At 52.2% G+C, this 19,192-nt stretch overlaps 1 protein-coding gene across 4 annotated transcripts in view; it reads left to right on the forward strand.

Moving 5' to 3' along the window:
- CHD5 (chromodomain helicase DNA binding protein 5) overlaps nucleotides 1–14,754 on the forward strand; it is an 86,441-nt gene extending 71,687 nt beyond the window's left edge. For 3 of the 4 annotated variants that reach the window (XM_032763734.2, XM_032763735.2, XM_032763738.2), the window contains 9 exons: nucleotides 71–203; nucleotides 1,158–1,247; nucleotides 2,280–2,417; nucleotides 4,136–4,244; nucleotides 4,602–4,734; nucleotides 5,625–5,820; nucleotides 8,493–8,656; nucleotides 9,091–9,205; nucleotides 13,113–14,754. In XM_032763734.2, coding sequence (XP_032619625.1) covers nucleotides 71–203; nucleotides 1,158–1,247; nucleotides 2,280–2,417; nucleotides 4,136–4,244; nucleotides 4,602–4,734; nucleotides 5,625–5,820; nucleotides 8,493–8,656; nucleotides 9,091–9,205; nucleotides 13,113–13,231 — 1,197 coding nt within the window. In that variant the 3' untranslated portion in view covers nucleotides 13,232–14,754. Of the gene's footprint in view, nucleotides 1–70; nucleotides 204–1,157; nucleotides 1,248–2,279; nucleotides 2,418–4,135; nucleotides 4,245–4,601; nucleotides 4,735–5,624; nucleotides 5,821–8,492; nucleotides 8,657–9,090; nucleotides 9,206–9,328; nucleotides 9,380–13,112 lie in introns of all 4 variants that reach the window. The other variant, XM_032763736.2, reaches the window with a different exon arrangement.
- Nucleotides 14,755–19,192: the final 4,438 nt, after the last annotated feature.

The raw sequence follows: 19,192 nt of genomic DNA on the forward strand, positions 1-19,192 counted from the left end.
ATTTTGCAGTAACATATCCTAAGCCCTTTGAGCTAAAGTGGCTAATGTGGTGTCCTCACTTGAAATCAAGGGTCCAGCAAGTGCAGAGAAAGCCGAGAATGAAGAAAACCAAGAGAGCTCTGGAAATGAGGAGAAACCGAGAGAAGAAAAACAAGAAGAGGGTGAAAAGGCTGAGCCTTCGCCTGAGCGGCTGCCGGTGAGAGGTGAGGCAGCCTGTGACTCTGGTGCACCCGCTGCATGTGGAGCTTGTTTGCCCAGCATCCATGAAGTCTGGGGCAGACCCAGCTGTCACAGAATCATTGGAGAGACTGTTTCCTTCCTTGTTCAAGCCACTGTGTGCATTAATGCGGTGCTCTCCCAACTAGGATAATAGCCTTCTCCTGCTGCTAGCTTAATAGCTGGTCCTGTAGTTCAAGCTACTCTACCTCAGTGCCCGAAGGTGCAGGGTTCAAATCCTCTCAGTGTTGCATGACGGGGTTGTTACAGTTGTACATAATGGAATTTGTTTGTACCTAGGAAAGTCCATAAAATACTGTATTAAAAGATTGTAAAGGTTGCAACGTCAATTACCCACAAGTTAGGAAATGCCCGTGCAACCTTAATTGGCCCTCCTTGTGTGTATTACCATAGAGTCTGTAATTACAAGATCACATTGTATTTTTCCCCATAGTTTTTAAGGAACCTTTTTTGTATATAATGTAACCTGTAAAGCAGAGTGGTTAATCTCTCTGCGGGAGACATGCACCCCTCTTTCACAGACCTATGCCCGCTAAGTGGGACTTCAGTGAGGCTTAGGTCTTGTGGTGGTGCCTCACATAGGGGTGAATTTCACCCGAAGAGTGTGTATTCTCATGCTGCTGGGAGGGCTCTAGCGCTGGCCCTAACGCTAAAATAAGCTCTCAATTTTATTAACGTAATGTTTGCATCCGTTTACGATGCAAATTGAGGTTTCCCCATCATACCACAAAATGTTTCAATTTTGATGAAACTGCATTTTCTGACAGAAAACTGTCCTGTTGGCCATGTGTCTACCAGCTGTAATATGCAGGCAAACAAATATTTTGCAACGTTAAATAGGAAAGGCAAATGAATCCAGCGACGCTGGTAGGCATTTCTGCCCGTTAATCGTCTTTTGTTGTCCTATTTAATTCCTGCAGATGAGGCAATTCAGGAAAAAGAAAAGCCATTGGAAAAGTCAGAATTAAATGCCTGCCAAGGTAAAGGAGAAGATAAAGAGTACAAGACAGGTAAAATGCCCATGGCCTGAATTGCAACAGAGAGCTGATAAAAACGAAGAGTAGAGCGTTGTGTGTGTTCTGGAGCAGTGCGCATGCGTGTGAATGGGTGCATGCCATGTGTCTGTAGCGTGTTTAGTCAGGGAAAGGGGGATATAAAAGCAGCTCCTTCGAGTTCATGTTTGTGTTGTGTTGGTGCCCACAGGCTGTGATCACTATGTACACACCTATAGCGATAAGCCGGATCCAGCCCCAAAGGGCTCAATTATGATGTTCAAGTGCATTTATGGACTGTGTTTGCAGCTCCTATACCTCACCTTTGTGAGAAACGGCAGCGCACTCGGGAGCTGTGTACTCTGCTGCTTTGTGCCGACTTTCCGTCTGTGGCTTGGATTCACAAGTGGAGACGGGGGCCCAGCAGCATGCAAAGAGTCTGTGCGAGAGCCAGAATGGGCCTCAAGAGGGACTTAGGGTCTTTCTACCCTTCAGTTAGACACCCGCGGCTGGCCCGTGCCAGCTGACTCAGGCTCCCTGGGCTTGGGTGCAGTCTGAGCTCTGGGACCCTCCCACCTTGCAGGGTCCTAGAACCTGGGCTCCAGTCCAAGCCCAAACATCTACACTGCAATTAAACGGCCCCTTAGCCTGAGTCAGCTGGCACAGGCCAGCCACGGAGTTTTAATCCAGCTGCAACCACTAGACCACACTTCCGAGCAGTTGTAGCAATGCCAGTGGCTCAGAATAGCTCTAGGGACAGGCAAGAAAACTGACTCTCCCCTTATTTCCTTTCTGAGGTGGGGGTGGAGCTCTATACCCGGAGCCGCCTCACCTGTTCCTATCTCCAACGGCATCTCGGCTGGCGAGTGCTGCTTGTGCTTGATGGGAGGCCAGGAGGCAGGCTGGTGATATGCCCACACGGGGATGTTTTGAAGAATGACTTTAGGAGAGAGCTGCTGCCGTTAATGGGGCAATGATGTGAAATAGCAAGTCAGTTCAGCATGGCAGGGTCAGTGGTGCTCGTCTGATGTTACTGTCTTTGATAAGCAGAGGATACCAAGGTGGATGAGAAGGAGCAGAGTGAGACTCAGCAAAATGGTGAAAAAGAAGAAGAGGAGGATGGGAAGAAGGAGGATAAAAATATGAACTTTAGATTCATGTTCAACATTGCTGATGGTGGCTTTACAGGTAACGGTTTGGGGCTGAGACACAGCATCCCAGTCACTTTTAAAGTGTTTGCATGCGAAAGCTGCACAGTCTTTGCACAGATTCTCTGCATATTCAGTTAAAGAGGATTTGAGCCTGACAGTGCTTTAAAATAATGGAATTCCAATCCCAGAACACAATGCCAGATCCTCGCTCTGTGCTGGTAGTCACTGGCTGCTGGGAAAAGCGCAGCTCAGGGAACTGGCTCGAGTTTTCTACTGTGTTGGTCTGTGATGCTACAGTAATCAGCAGCCTTGTTTATCATGTGAGTCATTCTCACCTCAGCATTTGCGGCACTGTGTACTCAGCTCAGATTTTATAAAGTACGCCTGAGTGACTAATAAACTCCACAGAATATCGAAACAGGAAGCACTACAAGAACCAAATCTGCTTTATTCCAGTTCTGCTCGCTGTTAATGTTTTGTATTTCACTAGGCTTAGTCCGAGAAGCTAGACTGGTCAGGTTGATGTTCTCTTTATCCTCCCTTTTATTTTCTGACCTTCGTTATATTGGGGTTGCAGATGCTGCAAAGGAATGTTTGAAACATTTTTTTCACTGAAAGCATTCGCTAGGTTAATTCAGGTCAGGATATCCATTCAGATTCATATTTTTAATATATGCACTCTACATTTTGAGCCTAAACAGTTTGACCTGTTCCATAGCTGCATACTGAAAAAGAGCTCCAGTCCCAAGGAGTGATTGCATCACCGTTCAGCCCCAAGCATCACTGGGATTTTCTGTCAGTTCCTTTTTCTTGACGGGCCTCTCAGGCCTGCCCCAAGTGCAAGTTATGATGTCAGTTGTCACAGCATCCACTGTAACCCTAGTCTGTGCATCCCATGGCACTGAAGGAATCATTAACATCAAACCTTAAGCCAACGTGGAGTCCTCTGGGCTTCTAGGGGACACCGTGTGGGTCCCTTTCCAAAGTGGGCCCTGGACTAGAGACTTTCTTTGGTAATGAAGTCCACTCTCTAGGTTGAGAGAGAGCCTCCCTCTTCTCTCCATGGCCTGTTCCTAATGCTTAGGGATGGCACCATCAGCCATGTAATTAAATCTACTGCCCACGAGCTGCATACCAGGGTTTAGAATGCTTGTAGGCATGCCTGAGTAACACAACTTTAGCTGTTGTCATCTAGCTCTAGTGTCATGAGTTTTCTGGGGGAGGGGTCTTTCCTCTTTGCTCATTTAAAAGTATCTATAGCTGTCATTGCTACCGAGCTGGCAGCTTTCTATAGCCAGTGATCTGTCCTTCCTAAAGGGAGCAAAGCTGCTCAGAATAAGATGTGGTGTTTGTGAGACCTGTGATTTGATTCTAAGGTGTCAGTTGATGATGCTATTAACTGAAATGGGTCAAAGGCTACACATAGTATATATGGAGATATACCTATCTCATAGAACTGGAAGGGACCCTGAAAGGTCATTGAGTCCAGCCCCCTGCCTTCACCAGCAGGACCAAGTACTGATTTTGCCCCAGATCCCTAAGTGGCCCCCTCAAGGACTGAACTCACAACCCTGGGTTTAGCAGGCCAATGCTCAAACCACTGAGCTATTCCTTCCCCTTTTTTTTAAGGAATGGAAGGCTTGAGTCAAGTGGCTGCAGGCAGGAATACGTCTCTTGGCCAGTCCTGCCTTGCCTTGTAGCAGCACATACGCTCTCATGCTGCTGGCTGAAGGTGGCTCTGCTTTGCCTTCTCAGAGTTGCACACGTTGTGGCAGAACGAGGAGAGAGCTGCCGTCTCCTCAGGCAAGATCTATGACATCTGGCACCGGAGACATGACTACTGGCTGCTGGCTGGAATTGTTACGTATCCTTGAACTTGTAGTGAGAGCCCTTGCCACTGTGGACAGGGAGGTGACTGGAGAGGCTGGGCCACTGTGGGGTGATGGGGAGGTGATCAGCATGAGCGAGATCTGAGGAGACTCCCCACCTGAGTGCTGGTCTTGACTCTGACACCGGCTCCCTCTCTGGCGTTGGGCAGGTTGTTTAACTGCCCGGAGTCGTTGGCACCCGGGGATGACAGTCGGAGTGCTGTGCTGGTTACTTAGTGCTATGCTTTGAAGATGATGAGCGCAGAGTGTCACTAAGCAAACTCCCCAGGCTACCCAACGAGATTGCAGATGGGGATCTGGTCTTTTCCCTTAACACCCCTCCCTGCACCCAGCCATGGCTATGCCCGCTGGCAGGACATCCAGAACGACCCACGCTATGTGATTCTGAATGAGCCGTTCAAGTCAGAGATACACAAGGGGAACTACCTCGAGATGAAGAACAAGTTCCTCGCCCGACGGTTCAAGGTGAGCCTGGAGGGAAGGTGCCCCCCACTTGAGGAGGGCAAGTGGAGCTATGCCCGAGGGTGGGGAGTGGGCTGCAGTCTTGTGGACATGTCTGGCAGCCTGAAGAGAGCCAGGGAGCGTGAAGAGAGCAAGGGTGTGAAGTGCCCAGCAGGGAGCCCTGGCACCAGACAGATTCATAGGGAATGGACTGCAGACAGCCCCTGACCCCAGTGCTGCTTATCCTGGATGGAGTGGCAACGAACCACTGCAATGAGACTGTTGCGTAGCTGCTTACCTAGGCCACGGGCCTCTTGTCAGGTATCAGGGGCCCATGGAGTGGGTTCCCCTGGGCTTGTTTTGGGAGCTGAGCATCGTCCCCACTCACTCAGCTCTTACTAAGCTCAGCAAAAGGAACTGCTGTGGCTTTGCGTGAACTTCCATGGGTATAAATCAACTGTCCTCTGATGTTTGGCGTCTAACGGGGCCGCCTACCAGATCGCTGCTCTGTAGCTCAGGCGGAAGTGAGGTAAAGCTGTTGCCATCCACTTGCCACGGGCTGGCCTCTGCGCGGTGAGTCAAGGGGTCTCCACCTGATTCTTAGTGGCCAGGTGTTTATGCCACCAGTCAGAGCAGCTGGCATTAACCGCCCCTCCGTCTGAGCCACAGCAGCGTCTGAGGATTGGCTAAGCCCCCAGACTGACCCCTCAGCTTCCACTTTGGTGAGATGGAAAAGCCTACAGGGGAAGGGAAAGTCTGCTTCCCCCTCAGTGGCTGCTGGTCCCTCCCCATGTCAGACAAGTGGGGCAGTTAGAGGGCTGGAGCGTTGGCTGCAGTAAATCAGCATAGCCAGCGCAGCACCGATTTATCCCCGCCAAGGATCCGGCCCTGACTCTTCTCTGGTTGTGTCTCAGTTGCTCGAGCAGGCCCTGGTGATAGAGGAGCAGCTGCGAAGGGCCGCATACCTCAACATGAGCCAGGACCCCAGTCACCCGGCCATGGCACTGAATGCCCGTCTGACTGAAGTGGAGTGCCTTGCCGAAAGCCACCAGCATCTCTCCAAAGAGTCCCTGGCTGGGAACAAGCCTGCCAATGCTGTCCTGCACAAAGGTTTGTTGCCGCTGCCTAGCCTGCTCCCTCCCTTGTTGCCTCACTAGCCAGGGCCGAGAGGTGCGCCAGCCGCACGGGCTCTCTGGGGCTGTGGCATTCCCAGCTGACTTGCAGGGGGAGTGGTCCCGGCATCGGGCAGAGAGACAATAAATCCGACTGGGAGGAAGTGATTGGCTGGTGTTTCTGTCTCACAACGTTTCCCTGGCCTGGAGCTGGCCATGGCTCTCTGACCTTTGACCACAGGGACTGTAGCCATTTGTGAGGGCTTCCAGGGCAGGAGCAGAGGGGAAATGTCAGTGTGCAGTGGGTCGATTCTCTTGGCTCCAAGGTTGCCAAGGGGAGATTGTCCTCCCAGGGCAGAAAAGACACGACGTAGACCTGAAACGAGCCCTGCTTGTGACGCTCAGCAACAACCCCCTAACAAGGGGCTGCTCACCAGGTGGTGGTGTCCCGGGAGTCCTGGTTGCGTATCCCCCTGGCAACCCCAGGGATTGCATTGCACCCCTAAGCCTAGGGAGATGGAGAATAGCAGAGAAGTGAGGCGTTCTCAGTCTGTGTCCATACAGAGGTGCCCTGGCACAGAGACACCTCTCAGAAGATCACAGTGGCCGCACTGTGTGTGTGGTTTAGGTCACCGTCCGGAACCTGAGTGTAGCTTTGCAGCCGTTCCTATTGGTAGGTAAAGAGGCATTTACCCGCACGGCTTGTTAACCAGCCACAGGCAGCGCCCGCCTTGGGGCTGTAAGAGCAGCACCCGGTGCCCCGTTTGAATCTAGTGCACTGATTTGGAGCAGATCCTGCCTAGCACAGGGTGTTGTGAGGGTATTTTGATAGTTCCCCACCCAGCCAGGGTAACCAGGAACGTGCTTTTCACCCGCTCACAAATGTGCACGCACTCAGGAGATAAAATGGCATGCCTGGCTGGTCGGGACTGAAGCTCAGAGTTAAGAGAGATGAACGGACGCAGGCCTGGATGAGTCAGTCTGATGGAGACTGAGTTTGGAACCAACCACTAGCAACCTGGATTGTTCCAAAAATCAGCAGCAGCTTGCAATCTGGGGGCTCCCAGGACCAGTGTCTTCTGGCAGCAGTGCCCATGGGGATGCTTGCTTCTCTGGAGGTACATGGTTAAAGCAATGGCAAAAAACTCTGCAGGGCTTCCACCCCCAAATCCTCCCTTCATTTTCCTGACGGCCCGAGGACAGGATCTTACCTCCCCTGAACCATTACAGGATGGGGTTGAAGTGTTCAGGGATACTGGCCCAGGCAGTCCAGAAATGACTGTAAAAGCAGGGGATGTTCCCTTCCTGTTCCAGACCACCCCCCAGGAACAGAACATGCGTCTTCTCCCCAAGTCTGGCTCTTCCTGCAGGGTCTCCCTGTCTCTGCCCCGTGTTCCCTCTGGCAGGAGAGTCTCACCCAGGACTCTGGTGGAGTTAACAAGGCATGTTTACCCAGCAGCTCTGAGCAGGGCATTAGCTCCTGCTAACAGGGTGGGTCAGTGTAAGAGTCTTTCATCCCTTGGCAGGGCCATGGATCCTGCCAGCCTGATGCAGGCAGCTCTGGGTGATAACAGCTCAGCAGTTCTGCTGATTCATAAGCTGTCAATGCAGGAATAGTCACTTGCATAAACTGCAGCCAATTCTGCCGTAGCTAGGACCCCTGGAGACTGGTGAGGAGTGTGCAGGGGCAGAGGACGGAGTAAGTGCTGCTCCCTGGTGCTACATAGGGGTGCCCAGCCAGAGACTGACACAGTCCATGCCAGACTTTGGTGTGCAAATGTGATGGAATACAAGAGCAGAGAGGGCAGAATGTAGCTTGTTTGCCAGACACAACACAGCTGCTCCAGGGGGCTCTGAGCAGCAGTTAGCTGTCCAGCACCCTTACTGTCATCGTCTTCAGATCCCAGCCAAAGGCCATTACCATAACATCCCATGGGAGCAAATCAACCTTCGATGGGGGACACGGATCTGAGATGTGGATGGGAAAATGGTGGAAAAGTTCTGCCATTTACAACGACACAAGAAAAATACAAGTAGCCAAGTATGGGCAGAAAATGAACTAGGCTGGCAGCAGCTCCCAGATACGCAAGTTCCTGTTTGCTGCCGTATCTGGAGAGCCAGGCAGGAAGGTGGGTGGCTGATGAGAGAGCTGCTCTCCCTCGGGCTCGGAGGGGGCAGTTTGTGAAATTAGACGGGCACATGGTTTACAGAACTGCTGCTGGACATGGCTTCAGTCAGGTGCTGCTCTGGAGCAGTTAGAGAGGCCCAGAGCTTGGGGGATTCTGACATTAGCTGAGATTGAGGGAGATGGTTCGGGGTGTAATTAGGAGGGCACAAAGCATGTGGAAATTGCTTCCTTTTAGCACAGCCGTGTGCGGCGAAGGAGGTGCAGGCATTTGGCATGTGTGGAGAACAACACCGCCATATGCCCACTCAACTTCAAATCTGTGTCCCTCTCTGCAAACTGATCTCTGAACCCCACCAGCTTTCCCTGTACAGCTCCCGTGTCTCCTCTCCTCCAGGGTCCAAGACATGTCACCGTATTTTCACCCCCCACGTAACCTCACTGGAATCAGTTAGTCCCTTCTGCTCCCCCCAGGATCCCCCGCTCAGCGTGGGAGAGCAGGTTTCTTAGCTACATTGGGTGTAATCGGTACGTCTGTGTTGCAGTTCTGAACCAGCTCGAGGAGCTGCTGAGTGACATGAAGGCGGATGTGACCCGCTTGCCGTCCATGCTGTCCAGGATACCACCAGTCGCCGCGCGCCTGCAGATGTCGGAACGGAGCATACTGAGTCGTCTCACTAACCGAGGAGGGGACCCCACAGTCCAGCAGGTCAGAGAGAGCTGAAAATAAGCACAGGGGCGTGGGCAGCTTGGGCAATCTGGCTCATGCTAGCGCAGTTGTTCAGTTTGGTGATCTGCATGGAGAGTCCCTTGGAAAGCATCTCAGTATGGTGCAGTGTTAGGGAGTTAATTGGCAGAGGATGGATATGTTGACCTAACAGGCCCTTTCCATCTCTAACTTCCGTGTGCTGTGTCCTGGGCTCCTTATGTAGGCCAAACAGCTCCTCCTCTTCCCAGGTCTCCCACGGTCAGCACGGTGGTGTCTGCGCAAAGCTCTCTTTGGAGACCCCGGGGTGTTTTGCCTGAGCAGAAGTGAAGTAGTTAGGCTGGGACGTGTCTGGTGACTCCAGTGCGCATCATGCAGGGAGAGCAGGCTGGTTATCTGGGGATCAGCCCAGCTGTTGTTTTCTCCTGTTTCTCCAGGGCTCCTTTGGGTCCTCCCAGCTCTATAATAACAACTTCGGGTCAAACTTCCGAGGTCCTGGACCAGGTGGGATTGTCAACTACAGTCAGATGCCGCTGGGACCTTACGTGACTGGTAGGTTAAGATTTCTCGCAGCCTCTTTCTCTAACTGCAGAAATTAAAGTGGCAAATTTCAGTGGGCCACAAGCAAAGCCAAAGACCACTGGGCAAGCAAGATGTTTTCTCTCTTATCAATAGATATTTAGCCGTTTCCAAGATTTTCCTCTGCAGTTCTTATTCCCACCTGAGGTAAGGCCATGCTTATTACTATCTGCTAAACGTATCGTATTGTCCCATCTCTCAGGCGCTGCCTAATAACATGATTCACTCTGAGTGTCAGCAAATCACAAGGTGGAAGGAGTTAATAAATCCAGAATGTTCAGGAGTGTCTAGTTCGTGTTGTCTCCTTGAATGGCGGTAGCCCTGCTGCCTCCTCGACACGGCCCCAGTCCCGCTGCTGCAGCAGCACATACGAAGTGTTATATGGCCCCACGGTAAAAGCACAGGGTTCACAAAGGCACATGTGCTGCTGGGCAGGTCATTGCTCCAGGCACAGTCAGCTCCGGGGGTGGTCCTCAGAGAGCAGCTGTAATTGGTGCAGCTGCTGAGGAGATGCTGGAGTGAAATGATGGATCCACTCTTGGGTTCTGACCAGCCGTCCCACGTCCTTGCACCCACTATTGCCAGTGAGCAGTGGTGTCTGTGTGTTTAGCGAAGCTCTTTAGTTTGATGGCGTCAGACAGGGGAGCAGCCTTTCCGTCAGCACCATTCACAAAGTAACAGAGCTCCTAGGGCACAGGCCTTATCACTAGTGGCGCACGCTACGAAATATCTAGCTCCAGCTCTGTAAGGATAATGAACATCAAACTCCCCTGCAGTTCTAAGTCAGTACAGAGAGTGTTTGCAGAGTCTTGGGCTCCAGGCACCAGTGCTGCAAGCTGGTGCTTGGGGCGGCCCATGGAAGTGGGTAGCACACCTGGGTCTTCGGCAGCAATTTGGCAGCAGGTCTCCCAGTCCCTCGCGGAGGGAAGGACTGGCCACCGAATTGCCGCCGAAGAAGGAAAGCAGCTGCCAATCGCAGCTTTTTTTTCCTCTCTCTTCGCCGCTTGGGGCAGCAAAAAAGCTGGACCCAGCCCTGCTTGGGGCTAGTGTGCCGGTCACTGGGGGAGCTCATCTCATGTTGGTTGCTTGTTGTTTTTTTGATAACATGTCTAGGGAAATGTCCTGTTCTTCTCATAGGCATAGTTATGCTCATGCTTGTGATGCTAGGTCGTGGCTAGGCTAGCAGTTAGTGAATTCTCTACACTGGGCATTGACATCTTTTGGTTTCTGGAATCTCTGCATTTTGTTCTCTTTGCATAGAATAGTTTTCCCTGTTCTCATGATATTTCCTCAAATCAAACCTCGCATTCCCTTCTGCTCCTGAAGAAAGGAAGTTCCTAGACTGATGTGCCATGTTGCCTTGAAAATGTATTTATGTAGAAATATCATGTGTACTTTTGCATGGAACCTGTCTGGTGTCATCCCTTCCAAATTCCAGGTCTGGACTTTGGAAAGCCTAAAGAAGAGCCAGCTCCCAGAGAATCCATCCCAAGTTTTACCCTGAATTGATGAGGTTGGCATTGCACAGATGTTGGAGAAGCTCAGCACCATGATGTGAGCTCTCAGTGCAGAGGGCATGTCAGTGAGACATGCCGTACAGCCAGAGTCTTCTTTTTTCAGGACTCTGCATCCATTTACATTTTCCTCCTTCTCCCTTGGTTTGTGTCTTGTCTGAGCTACTAATTAGTGCATTAATGAACACACCAGTCACAGCAACACAGGAAGCTCTGCCATCCATTTCTGCCTGGCAGTTTTACCGTGGTGGCGTTGAACTCACCTTAGATCTCAACTGAAATGCAAAGGAGTCTTCAGCAAATAACCCAAGATCTGGGAAAACACTTACTGCCCCGGAGGATTCAGCCTGTCGCTTGGTGCAGTCATGTCAGATGACAATAGGAACCGTCAGTCAGCGAGCAGTCTTTGGCCAGGATAATTCACTGCTTTGCAAGGATCACTGGAGTATGTTTCCTCTCTTGTCCTCCTCCCTGCAGCGTTCTGTGTCACTGCGGGTGGGCTGGAAGCCAGGCAGCACTCCGAGGGTATGGCTGGGAGCCTGACTTGTGCTAGTGCACGTAAAACAGCAGTGTAGACAGTGCAGCTCAGGCTCACCACCTGAATTCAGACTTAGCTGCTGCTCCAGAGGCAATGTCCACACTGCTGCTGTTAGTGCATTAGCCCAGGTGGCGCTAGGGTGAGTCTGTCTGCCTGGGCTCGCTTCTCACGGCTGGGCACACACACCCAGAGGTGCTGGGAGGCTAGCCCGCTCTCAGAGCGCCGCTGGGTCTCATCTGTGAGGCCATTCTTCAGTGCCCTCCGAGGCACTGCTTCTGGGACAGCTTGGGATTATCCGACTTGATTCCTGACCATGAGCCTGATCCTAGTCCAAATCAGGAGTTAGCAGCATGCGTCCCCTTTTCTCTGCACAAAGCTCCCATTCCATACACCGTGGGACGAGCCTCACAGGTGGCTGAGGCCATTTTCAATGGCTTTGTCTTGCAGTTTCCTCCTAGACCCAGGAAATGAGCTCCTGGAAAGTATCCAGTGGGAGGGCAGAGCTCCCTGGCCACGTGGCCAAGCCTGGCCAGGCATCATAACTTTATATGAAAATAGAATGAAACCCAACACATGGTGACTGGTTCCTGACAATGAGACCCAGAAATTACCCATCAGAATGCCCCCGCTAGCCAAGGGCTGCCAGTGTCGCCTGGAAGCACTTTCCAGTTGATGAGCTCCACTCCCCCAGAAATGGTTCCCTACACTACTAGATCCCTTAAGGTTACATTTCTTAACAGTGGCTCATCTAATGACATAATATGTCATGTGAGAACGGCCTACGGAGAGCGTCTTCCTGTGCAATCCCCCCTTGCCCATCCTGCCCATGGACACAGCACTGGGTGTTCTGCCCCCGCAAGTGGCTGGGTTTCAGTGCTGGGCGGCATGGTTCTCTGTGGTCCGTGTGTGAGACATAGAATCATAGGACTGGAAGGAACCTCGAGAGGTCATCTAGTCCAGTCCCCTGCACTTCAGGCAGGACTAAGTAGTATCTAGACCATCCCTGACAGGTGTCTGTCTAACCGGCTCTTAAAAACCTCCCACAATCTCCCTAGGCAACTTATTCCAGTGCTTAACTTCCAGTTAGGAAGTTTTTCCTAATGTCTACCCTAAACTGCCCGCGCTGCAATTTAAGGCCACATGCAGGGAGCAAAGCTGCTTCAGGGATGGAAAGGACTCTCCGGAACAGCTGCCACTTGTGGAAGGTGCTAAATCAGGCTATTTCTGAGAGTGGTTTGTTCTTCTCAGTTGTCCAGACTGAGTCCTGCCGACTGCCGTCCCCAGGGGCCATTCCCTCAGAGCCTTCACCATTGTGTTCCTTCCTGCTCACAGGCTCACCTTTTATCGAGCGCTACAGTTTGACTATTCAGCTCCTGCTTGAGACGGCTGAGAGTTCACAATGTCCCTCTCTCCCCTCGGCCGGGCCAGCTGCCCACTCAGGGCCACTGACGGCAGTTTTGACAAGCCAGCATGCTTCAAGCATTCCTAGCCGTGAGCTGGAGTGAGCAGTGGAGCTGTGTGCACTGGGCCATAAGCACCTTATTGTATAAATGTTGCATTTGCCTTGCTAGCGGGGGTGCTTATATGTGAACTGAACACAGACGTGTGTGCACGCGGGTGCTGGGCTAGGAAAATGCAGCTGGTGTGCTTGCTTCTAAGAATGTTTCCTTTAGGTTGGCCAGTGGCCCTGCCTTCTCTGCTACTTGGGGTCAGTCACGCCCGCTTTGCCATCACCTTGCACTGCGTTTCCATGCACGTCATAGCCAACAAGACAGGGAGGGGAATGGGAACCAGGTGGCCTGTAACGCATTCACTTTTGTTCTTGCAGCAACACCCAATGGGCCACCCTCCAGCCACCCTGATAAAAAAGTAGCAGAGTCACTGAAAGATGGTGCAGCCTTGGAATGCAAGGGGAAGCTCGGTGACATCATCTGCATTGAAGACTAACTCTCAGCCCAGTGGGTGTTGGGGTCAGGGGCTGCCTTGCTCACATTTAAAGTGTTCTTCAAAACAAACCGCCACCCCCAGCCCATTTCAAGAACTTCTTAGAAGGGGATTTCATTTCCATGTATATTTTTTTGCACTTTCTTATTGAAGACTTGAAGAGTTTGTCTTGACAATGTTGGCCGAATTCTGAAGGGATTATCTAGTAACAGTATTTATGTCTCTGTTTTTATCAACATGTATCAGATTTAAAGGGAGACCATATTGGAAGCTCTGTTTCTAGTCCAGTTACCCTAAGGTAACAGTTAGGAGCCAGGCTTAATTCTTTTCTGTAGCCTCCTAGGTTCGTTCGATTTTTATGTCTGTTTTGTGTTTGAGCAAATGCATGCACACGTCAAGCCCTTCAGCTGCTGTTCTGCTGCCAAATGTCCCGTGCACGCGCAGGGAGAATGCGCCTGCTGTCCTGCCATCTCTCCGCAAGCATCAAGGGAGAACACACCTGCTGTGCAGCTGGATATGCCTGGTATGTCCTCCTAGTCCACTGATCTCACCAGCAGGGAATGGGTTAAATGATCGTCTGTTTCTCTTTCCTGACTGCTCACCGACTCCTGGCCTGTATCGAACACACCAGTTGCCTGGCCTGCGCTGACGGAGGGCAGTTTGCTGAGCTAATACACAGGTCTAGCTGGGCTAGCAGACCGCATGAGATTCAGGGGGCAAAGCCCTGGGTGCGTTAGGATGATGTGAGCTAGAGTGCGGGTGCTACAGTTACCTCCATCGACACTTGTGGACCAGACATGAAAACATGCTAGGTGAACAGCCTCCTGGGACCTTCCTGCGTGGCCCAGAGTGTGGCCCCCAGGCTTCACAGGTAACATGCAGCGTGGGGAGCTGGGGCTTGTTGGCATAAGCAGGAGTTTGTTTCTGTGTGGGGTTTGGTGAGCAGGTCCCTGCCTCTGGGCTCCCCTGCAGGCTGCCGGGGCGCCAGGTCACTGGATGCCCCAAGAAGCCTCTCTCCCAGTCAGGTGAGCGCTGAGTTGCTGACAGTGCAGTCTTCGCTTTTATGTTAGCTGAGGCCTAAGATCTGCTGTATCCATTTACTGAGCCACAGGGGCGGGGGCTTCCTTCCTACCGGGCGAGCGAATAAAAGGGCAGCCTGTCTGCCTTGCCTGCTCCCCGGCTAGTACCCAAGAGAAGATTGTTGGATAGCAGCTTTGCTGTCATCACCTCGTTTGGGAACCATTTTGCCCACTCCAACCTGCCTTTCACAGCACACGCCTGTGGTGACCAGCAGCGGCTTGTGTGATGAAAGCCACCCAAGGAGCCCACTGCCTGCCGGGCAAGCACTGGTGTGTGGCCATGCATGAAGCAGTGCAGAGGTCTCAGGGATGGCTGTGGTGCTGCCGCCCCACCACTGCCCCATGCACAGGCTGTTATCTCAGGGTTGTGTGTGGGGGGAACTCCAAGCCCACCCAGAGCTGCTTCCTCTCCGCACGTGACATTGCCAGCACCTTCTTGGCATAGAGGCTGATTGCCAGGAGAGCAGCGAGGTGTGTCAGGGAAGTGCTCCTGGGTCAAACGCTGCACCTCGCCATCTTCCCGGCTTGAATTCCCTCCTCACTGTGTATCCAACTCTGCTCCTGCCGGAACCCGCGCTCTGGGCTTGATAGTTCACTGGATTCTGGAGGCTGAACTGGAGCAGAGAGAGAGGAAGCATTTGTCCCCCAGACACATAGCCCTACCCCATCTTGGCTTGGTGAGCAGGGCTGGCTCCAGGCACCAGCTCAGCAAGCAGGTGTTTGGGGTGGCCAAGGGGAAGGGGCAGCAAGTCCCTTGGTCCCTTTCGGAGGGAAGGGCCTGCCACCGAATTGCCGCCGAAGAAGAAAGCAGCACAGTGGAGCTGCCGCCTATCGCAATTGTGGCTTTTTATTTTATTTTTTCACTGCTTGGGGCCGCAAAAACCCTGGAGCCATCCCTGTTGGTGAGTGACTGCTGGGACAGTGCAAGACATCCAGCCTCTGGGATGGCAATCTGGGCACATCTGTCAATTGTCTCCTCTGGCCCATTCGCTGCTGTTAAGAGCAATGGTGCTCTGCAGGACTGTATCAGTGAAAGGCACATAGTGGGGAAAGCCTGAGAACAGTAGGGCCAGGATTAACTCTGCAGCAGTAGCTTTTCCCTGTCCTCTCCCTCCACAGGGCAGGCTGGCAGCCCCAGCACAATCTGACCCATGTGACACAGGAAAAAGAAGGGCTGTCAGGGCTCCTGCCCAGCTCCCGGCAGCCCTGTGAGGGGTACCAATGTCCCCCACAGGGAAGGCTAATGCAGCGTGCACTCTGGAGGTGGGGACACATGCACTGGTGGGTGAAATGCATTCTGGAATCGCCAGGCATTGCGCTGCTGGAAGCAGACACTGAAGAGCATTGCAAACATTAGCCTTGTCTCTGCAGGCAGGCCCTGCTCTAGTGCAGAGGCAGCCAATGCACTGTGACCTGCCACTGTATTTTGTGGCAAGATTTTTAATGAGTGCAAAGGCTTCTAATGGAGGGGAAATCAGCAACTCTCATAGTTCCTATCTCTGATGTTTACAGAGCTACCAGTGTGTTCTTCTGTCCAAAGTTTGTTTGTGATGGTTCCCTCCTGAATGGCTAGAGTTCCTGTAGCAGTGTTTGGTTTGTTTGGGGTAAGATTACTTGGCACTAAGCTGTGTTTGAACCATTTCCATTCACCCCCGTCCCCCGACTGCCCATCACCTCCCCAAGTCCAAATGAGATTAGAGTTTTAAAAGGCTCTCATGGCTGGTTATGCTAAACTAGCTAAAAATCCCCCCAACCTACTCACCCCATGAAGCTTTTTAACCGTTTTTTCTACTACAAAGTATACTTCTCCCAGTAACTGTACCAGGGAAAGGTGCTGATGCCTGGACACTGGGGCCAGTATTAACTCCTCCCAACAACACTGTCTGCCACAGACATGATTAGGCAACAATTCTGAGCAAGTTGTGAAAGCTCCAGTGACATACAGACTAAGGCAGTGAAGATTTGGGGAAATAGATTAGGGAAAACCAGAAGCATTTAAAGCTACGTCATGATTCTTGGTTTGTTATTTTGTGATACTCAATGAACTGTGCTGACCTTTTGTAGGAGCGTTTCTGGTGGCTGTAGCCAACACAAATCACATTTACTTTGTACTCTGTGTGTATTTGTTTTTGTTTTCTGTGTTTTAATAAATCCTTTAAAAAAAGGAGTCAACAAAAATGTTTCCCCATTATTTTTATTCTTACAGCCTCTGCAGCAGAGTGGAAATGAGCAAGTAAGGGCTGTAGGAAGCTCGGGGAGGGGGGGGGGTCTGCAGCCCCCATGAGTCACTTGAAACTGCAGTAGGTTACCAAGCAGTGTCACGAACGGAAATTCAGGTAGGTCTGACACACTCAGTACAGTAAGAGCAGGGCTGCTGACCACCAAAGGACAATGTTCCACCCGCCCTTTCATCTCTGTCAGTACGGCAGGAGGAGTTTCCGCCTCCAGGAGCCAGCCAGCGTGCTCTGGGTGGGTCCATGCATGCACAGGCTCAGACTTTCCCTCCCCTTCGTGAGAGCGTGAAAGGCTGAGAGTTGCTGAAGTTCCCTTCTGCCGAAGGCTCAGCACACGGGTGGTTTCTGAAAAGCGCATTAGAAGAACTACTACAGGCACCCTCCTGTCAGCTCTGAGACAACGGAGCACCTGGGTTGCAGGCTGAAGGAGCGGAATTATTGGCAGGTCCTGGGCGCAGAGGGGCGTGCGAGCTGAGCTTGAGCAGGGCCTGCAGCAGCTCTTTCTGCAGCCGCAGTGCTGAGAGGGGTTATGGCTGCTTCCCCTTCGGGGACATCATGTCTTGCTCAAAACATGGAGCCACAGGAACCACTTGGTGACCTGTGGCACTAGGCTGGGATTGGAGAGCAGGGGAAGCCACATGATTTGCCCCAGTAATGCCATGGCAGGGACTCAACAGGCATGGGGAGGCACTGGTATGGGATGGTGCAGGACCCCCCCCCCCCATGGGATTAATGCAGCCCAGGCTCCCCTACAGACATATTAGGCTGGTCTTTTATTTTGTCATTCCATAAATACAGTAGCTGAATATCAGTCGCAATCATCATTCAGCAGCACAATGCAGCCAGCTGGCTTTGCCTATCGTTTATGCAGTTAGCGCTAGCGTAATCACAGTCCTAGAGCCGTGTCTCTATCTATCTATAAAAAGAAAGTGCTTTATTTACATACAAGGATTGCCATAAGACAGGACAATAACTGGTGTTGGGTACTCACAGCTACTGGGTGCAGCGGAATTTTCCATGGTAAATAGCAGGGCTCGCTGAATGGCGGCGAAAGCACAGGAGCGCACACAACAGCCAGAACGCACCTGCTCACCCATGGTACACGCCTCGTACACAGGAACCAGAGAGAATCCCCTGGGCTCGGACACCGAGGGGTTTTCTGGTCTGATCCTCCAACAGCTCTGGGATGGGTCACTCAAGGGCCATAGGAGCAGGTGTTGGTGTGGGGGTGGTTCCTCCCCCTTTCATTTGAACAGGTGCAGCACCACACAGTGCCCCCTAGGGACCCTGGGGCTGCAGGTAACATTAGATGAGCCAGACAAATAGCAGCCACTAACGTGCAATCGCAGGCAAGGCTGAGTCAGCACCTTACACTCCCATCCCTGCGGGGAACTTTCTCTGATCATTCCTCACGCGAGGGAGACCTGAACCCCTGCCTGCCACTGGGGAGCAAGCCTAACAAACACCCTGCGCTTTTCTGGGGCATTTCTGTTTGGGGTTAACACCACCACCACCAAAGGCAATTACTCACTGACTAGCCTACTCATCGCGCCAAGGGCAGCCGCTACCCAAGCAGCAGGCCCTTTCGCAGGGCCCACAAGCCAGACGTTTATTCGCCTGCTCACAACAGCCGGCTCTCACATTCCAAGTAAATATATATTTACACTGGGTTAGGAACAGGCACCCTACGCCCCAGAGAGCAGAAGGGGTGGGGGTGGGGGCGAAGGGTTGCAGTCATCAGTCCTGCCAAATCCTTGAGTCAGTTCTTGAAATGCAAGTGCTGAACTTAGCGTCACTGACGGACACACTGGCCCAGCACTGTCAGCAGGTAACGATGACTTTGGGCATTTGGTAAAACCCCGGTGACTGCAATTCACTCACACCCAGGCCCGAAGGACCCTGCCTGGCCTCTTGAGTCCATCTTGAGGCCTGGAATCCAAGGGGCTGGTCAGAGCTGTGCAGGACTGCCGTCCATGGCATGCGGCCAGTCTCTGTACCGGTGTGCAGGCTGAGGAAGACATGGCCCTGACGAACGCTAGCACCTTGCTTCTTGTCTGCTATCAGACTCAGCAACTCCACACGCGGGCCTGGGGCTGCTCCACACTGGGCTTAAGTTATTGCCAAGAAGTAAATAACGGGGTCTTTACAAACACTCCCCCTGCGCCCCCACCCCCGCCAAGTCTCATGATGGTCCCAGCCCTCTCTGCTAGTGCACAGCCAGTGCAGTGAACAGCTTCTGTGATTCCAGCAGGAGAGCAGGCCTAATGCCTGACCTGCTTTATGGAACATACGACCGGCAGGTAGAGCAGACACTGATCTGCTGCTCACACTGGGGTTGGAGTTACTGGAGAACACCCTGCACTGTACATGCCTACTGTGTGCGTTCAGGTAAAAGGGACCTTCTCAGGCACTTATGTTACAGATTCCTATCTTTAAACTGGGGAGAATGTTATGCAAGTGGCCGGGGGCCTAAGAAAGAAGTAAGTAACCAATTTGTTCAGCAGCTGTGCCCCCTTCCCTAGGTGCTTGGGACAGACAGGTTCAAGAGTTCCACTGCGGTTCGGCCGGGTGGGTGTGCAGCACGGGGGGGGCGCTGCTGGTGTATTACTGTGGCTCTTTGGCAATGTACATTGGTAAATTCTGGCTCCTTC

Source organism: Chelonoidis abingdonii, chromosome 23, assembly GCF_003597395.2.
Source record: "Chelonoidis abingdonii isolate Lonesome George chromosome 23, CheloAbing_2.0, whole genome shotgun sequence".
NCBI classification, from domain to species: Eukaryota; Metazoa; Chordata; order Testudines; family Testudinidae; genus Chelonoidis; species Chelonoidis abingdonii.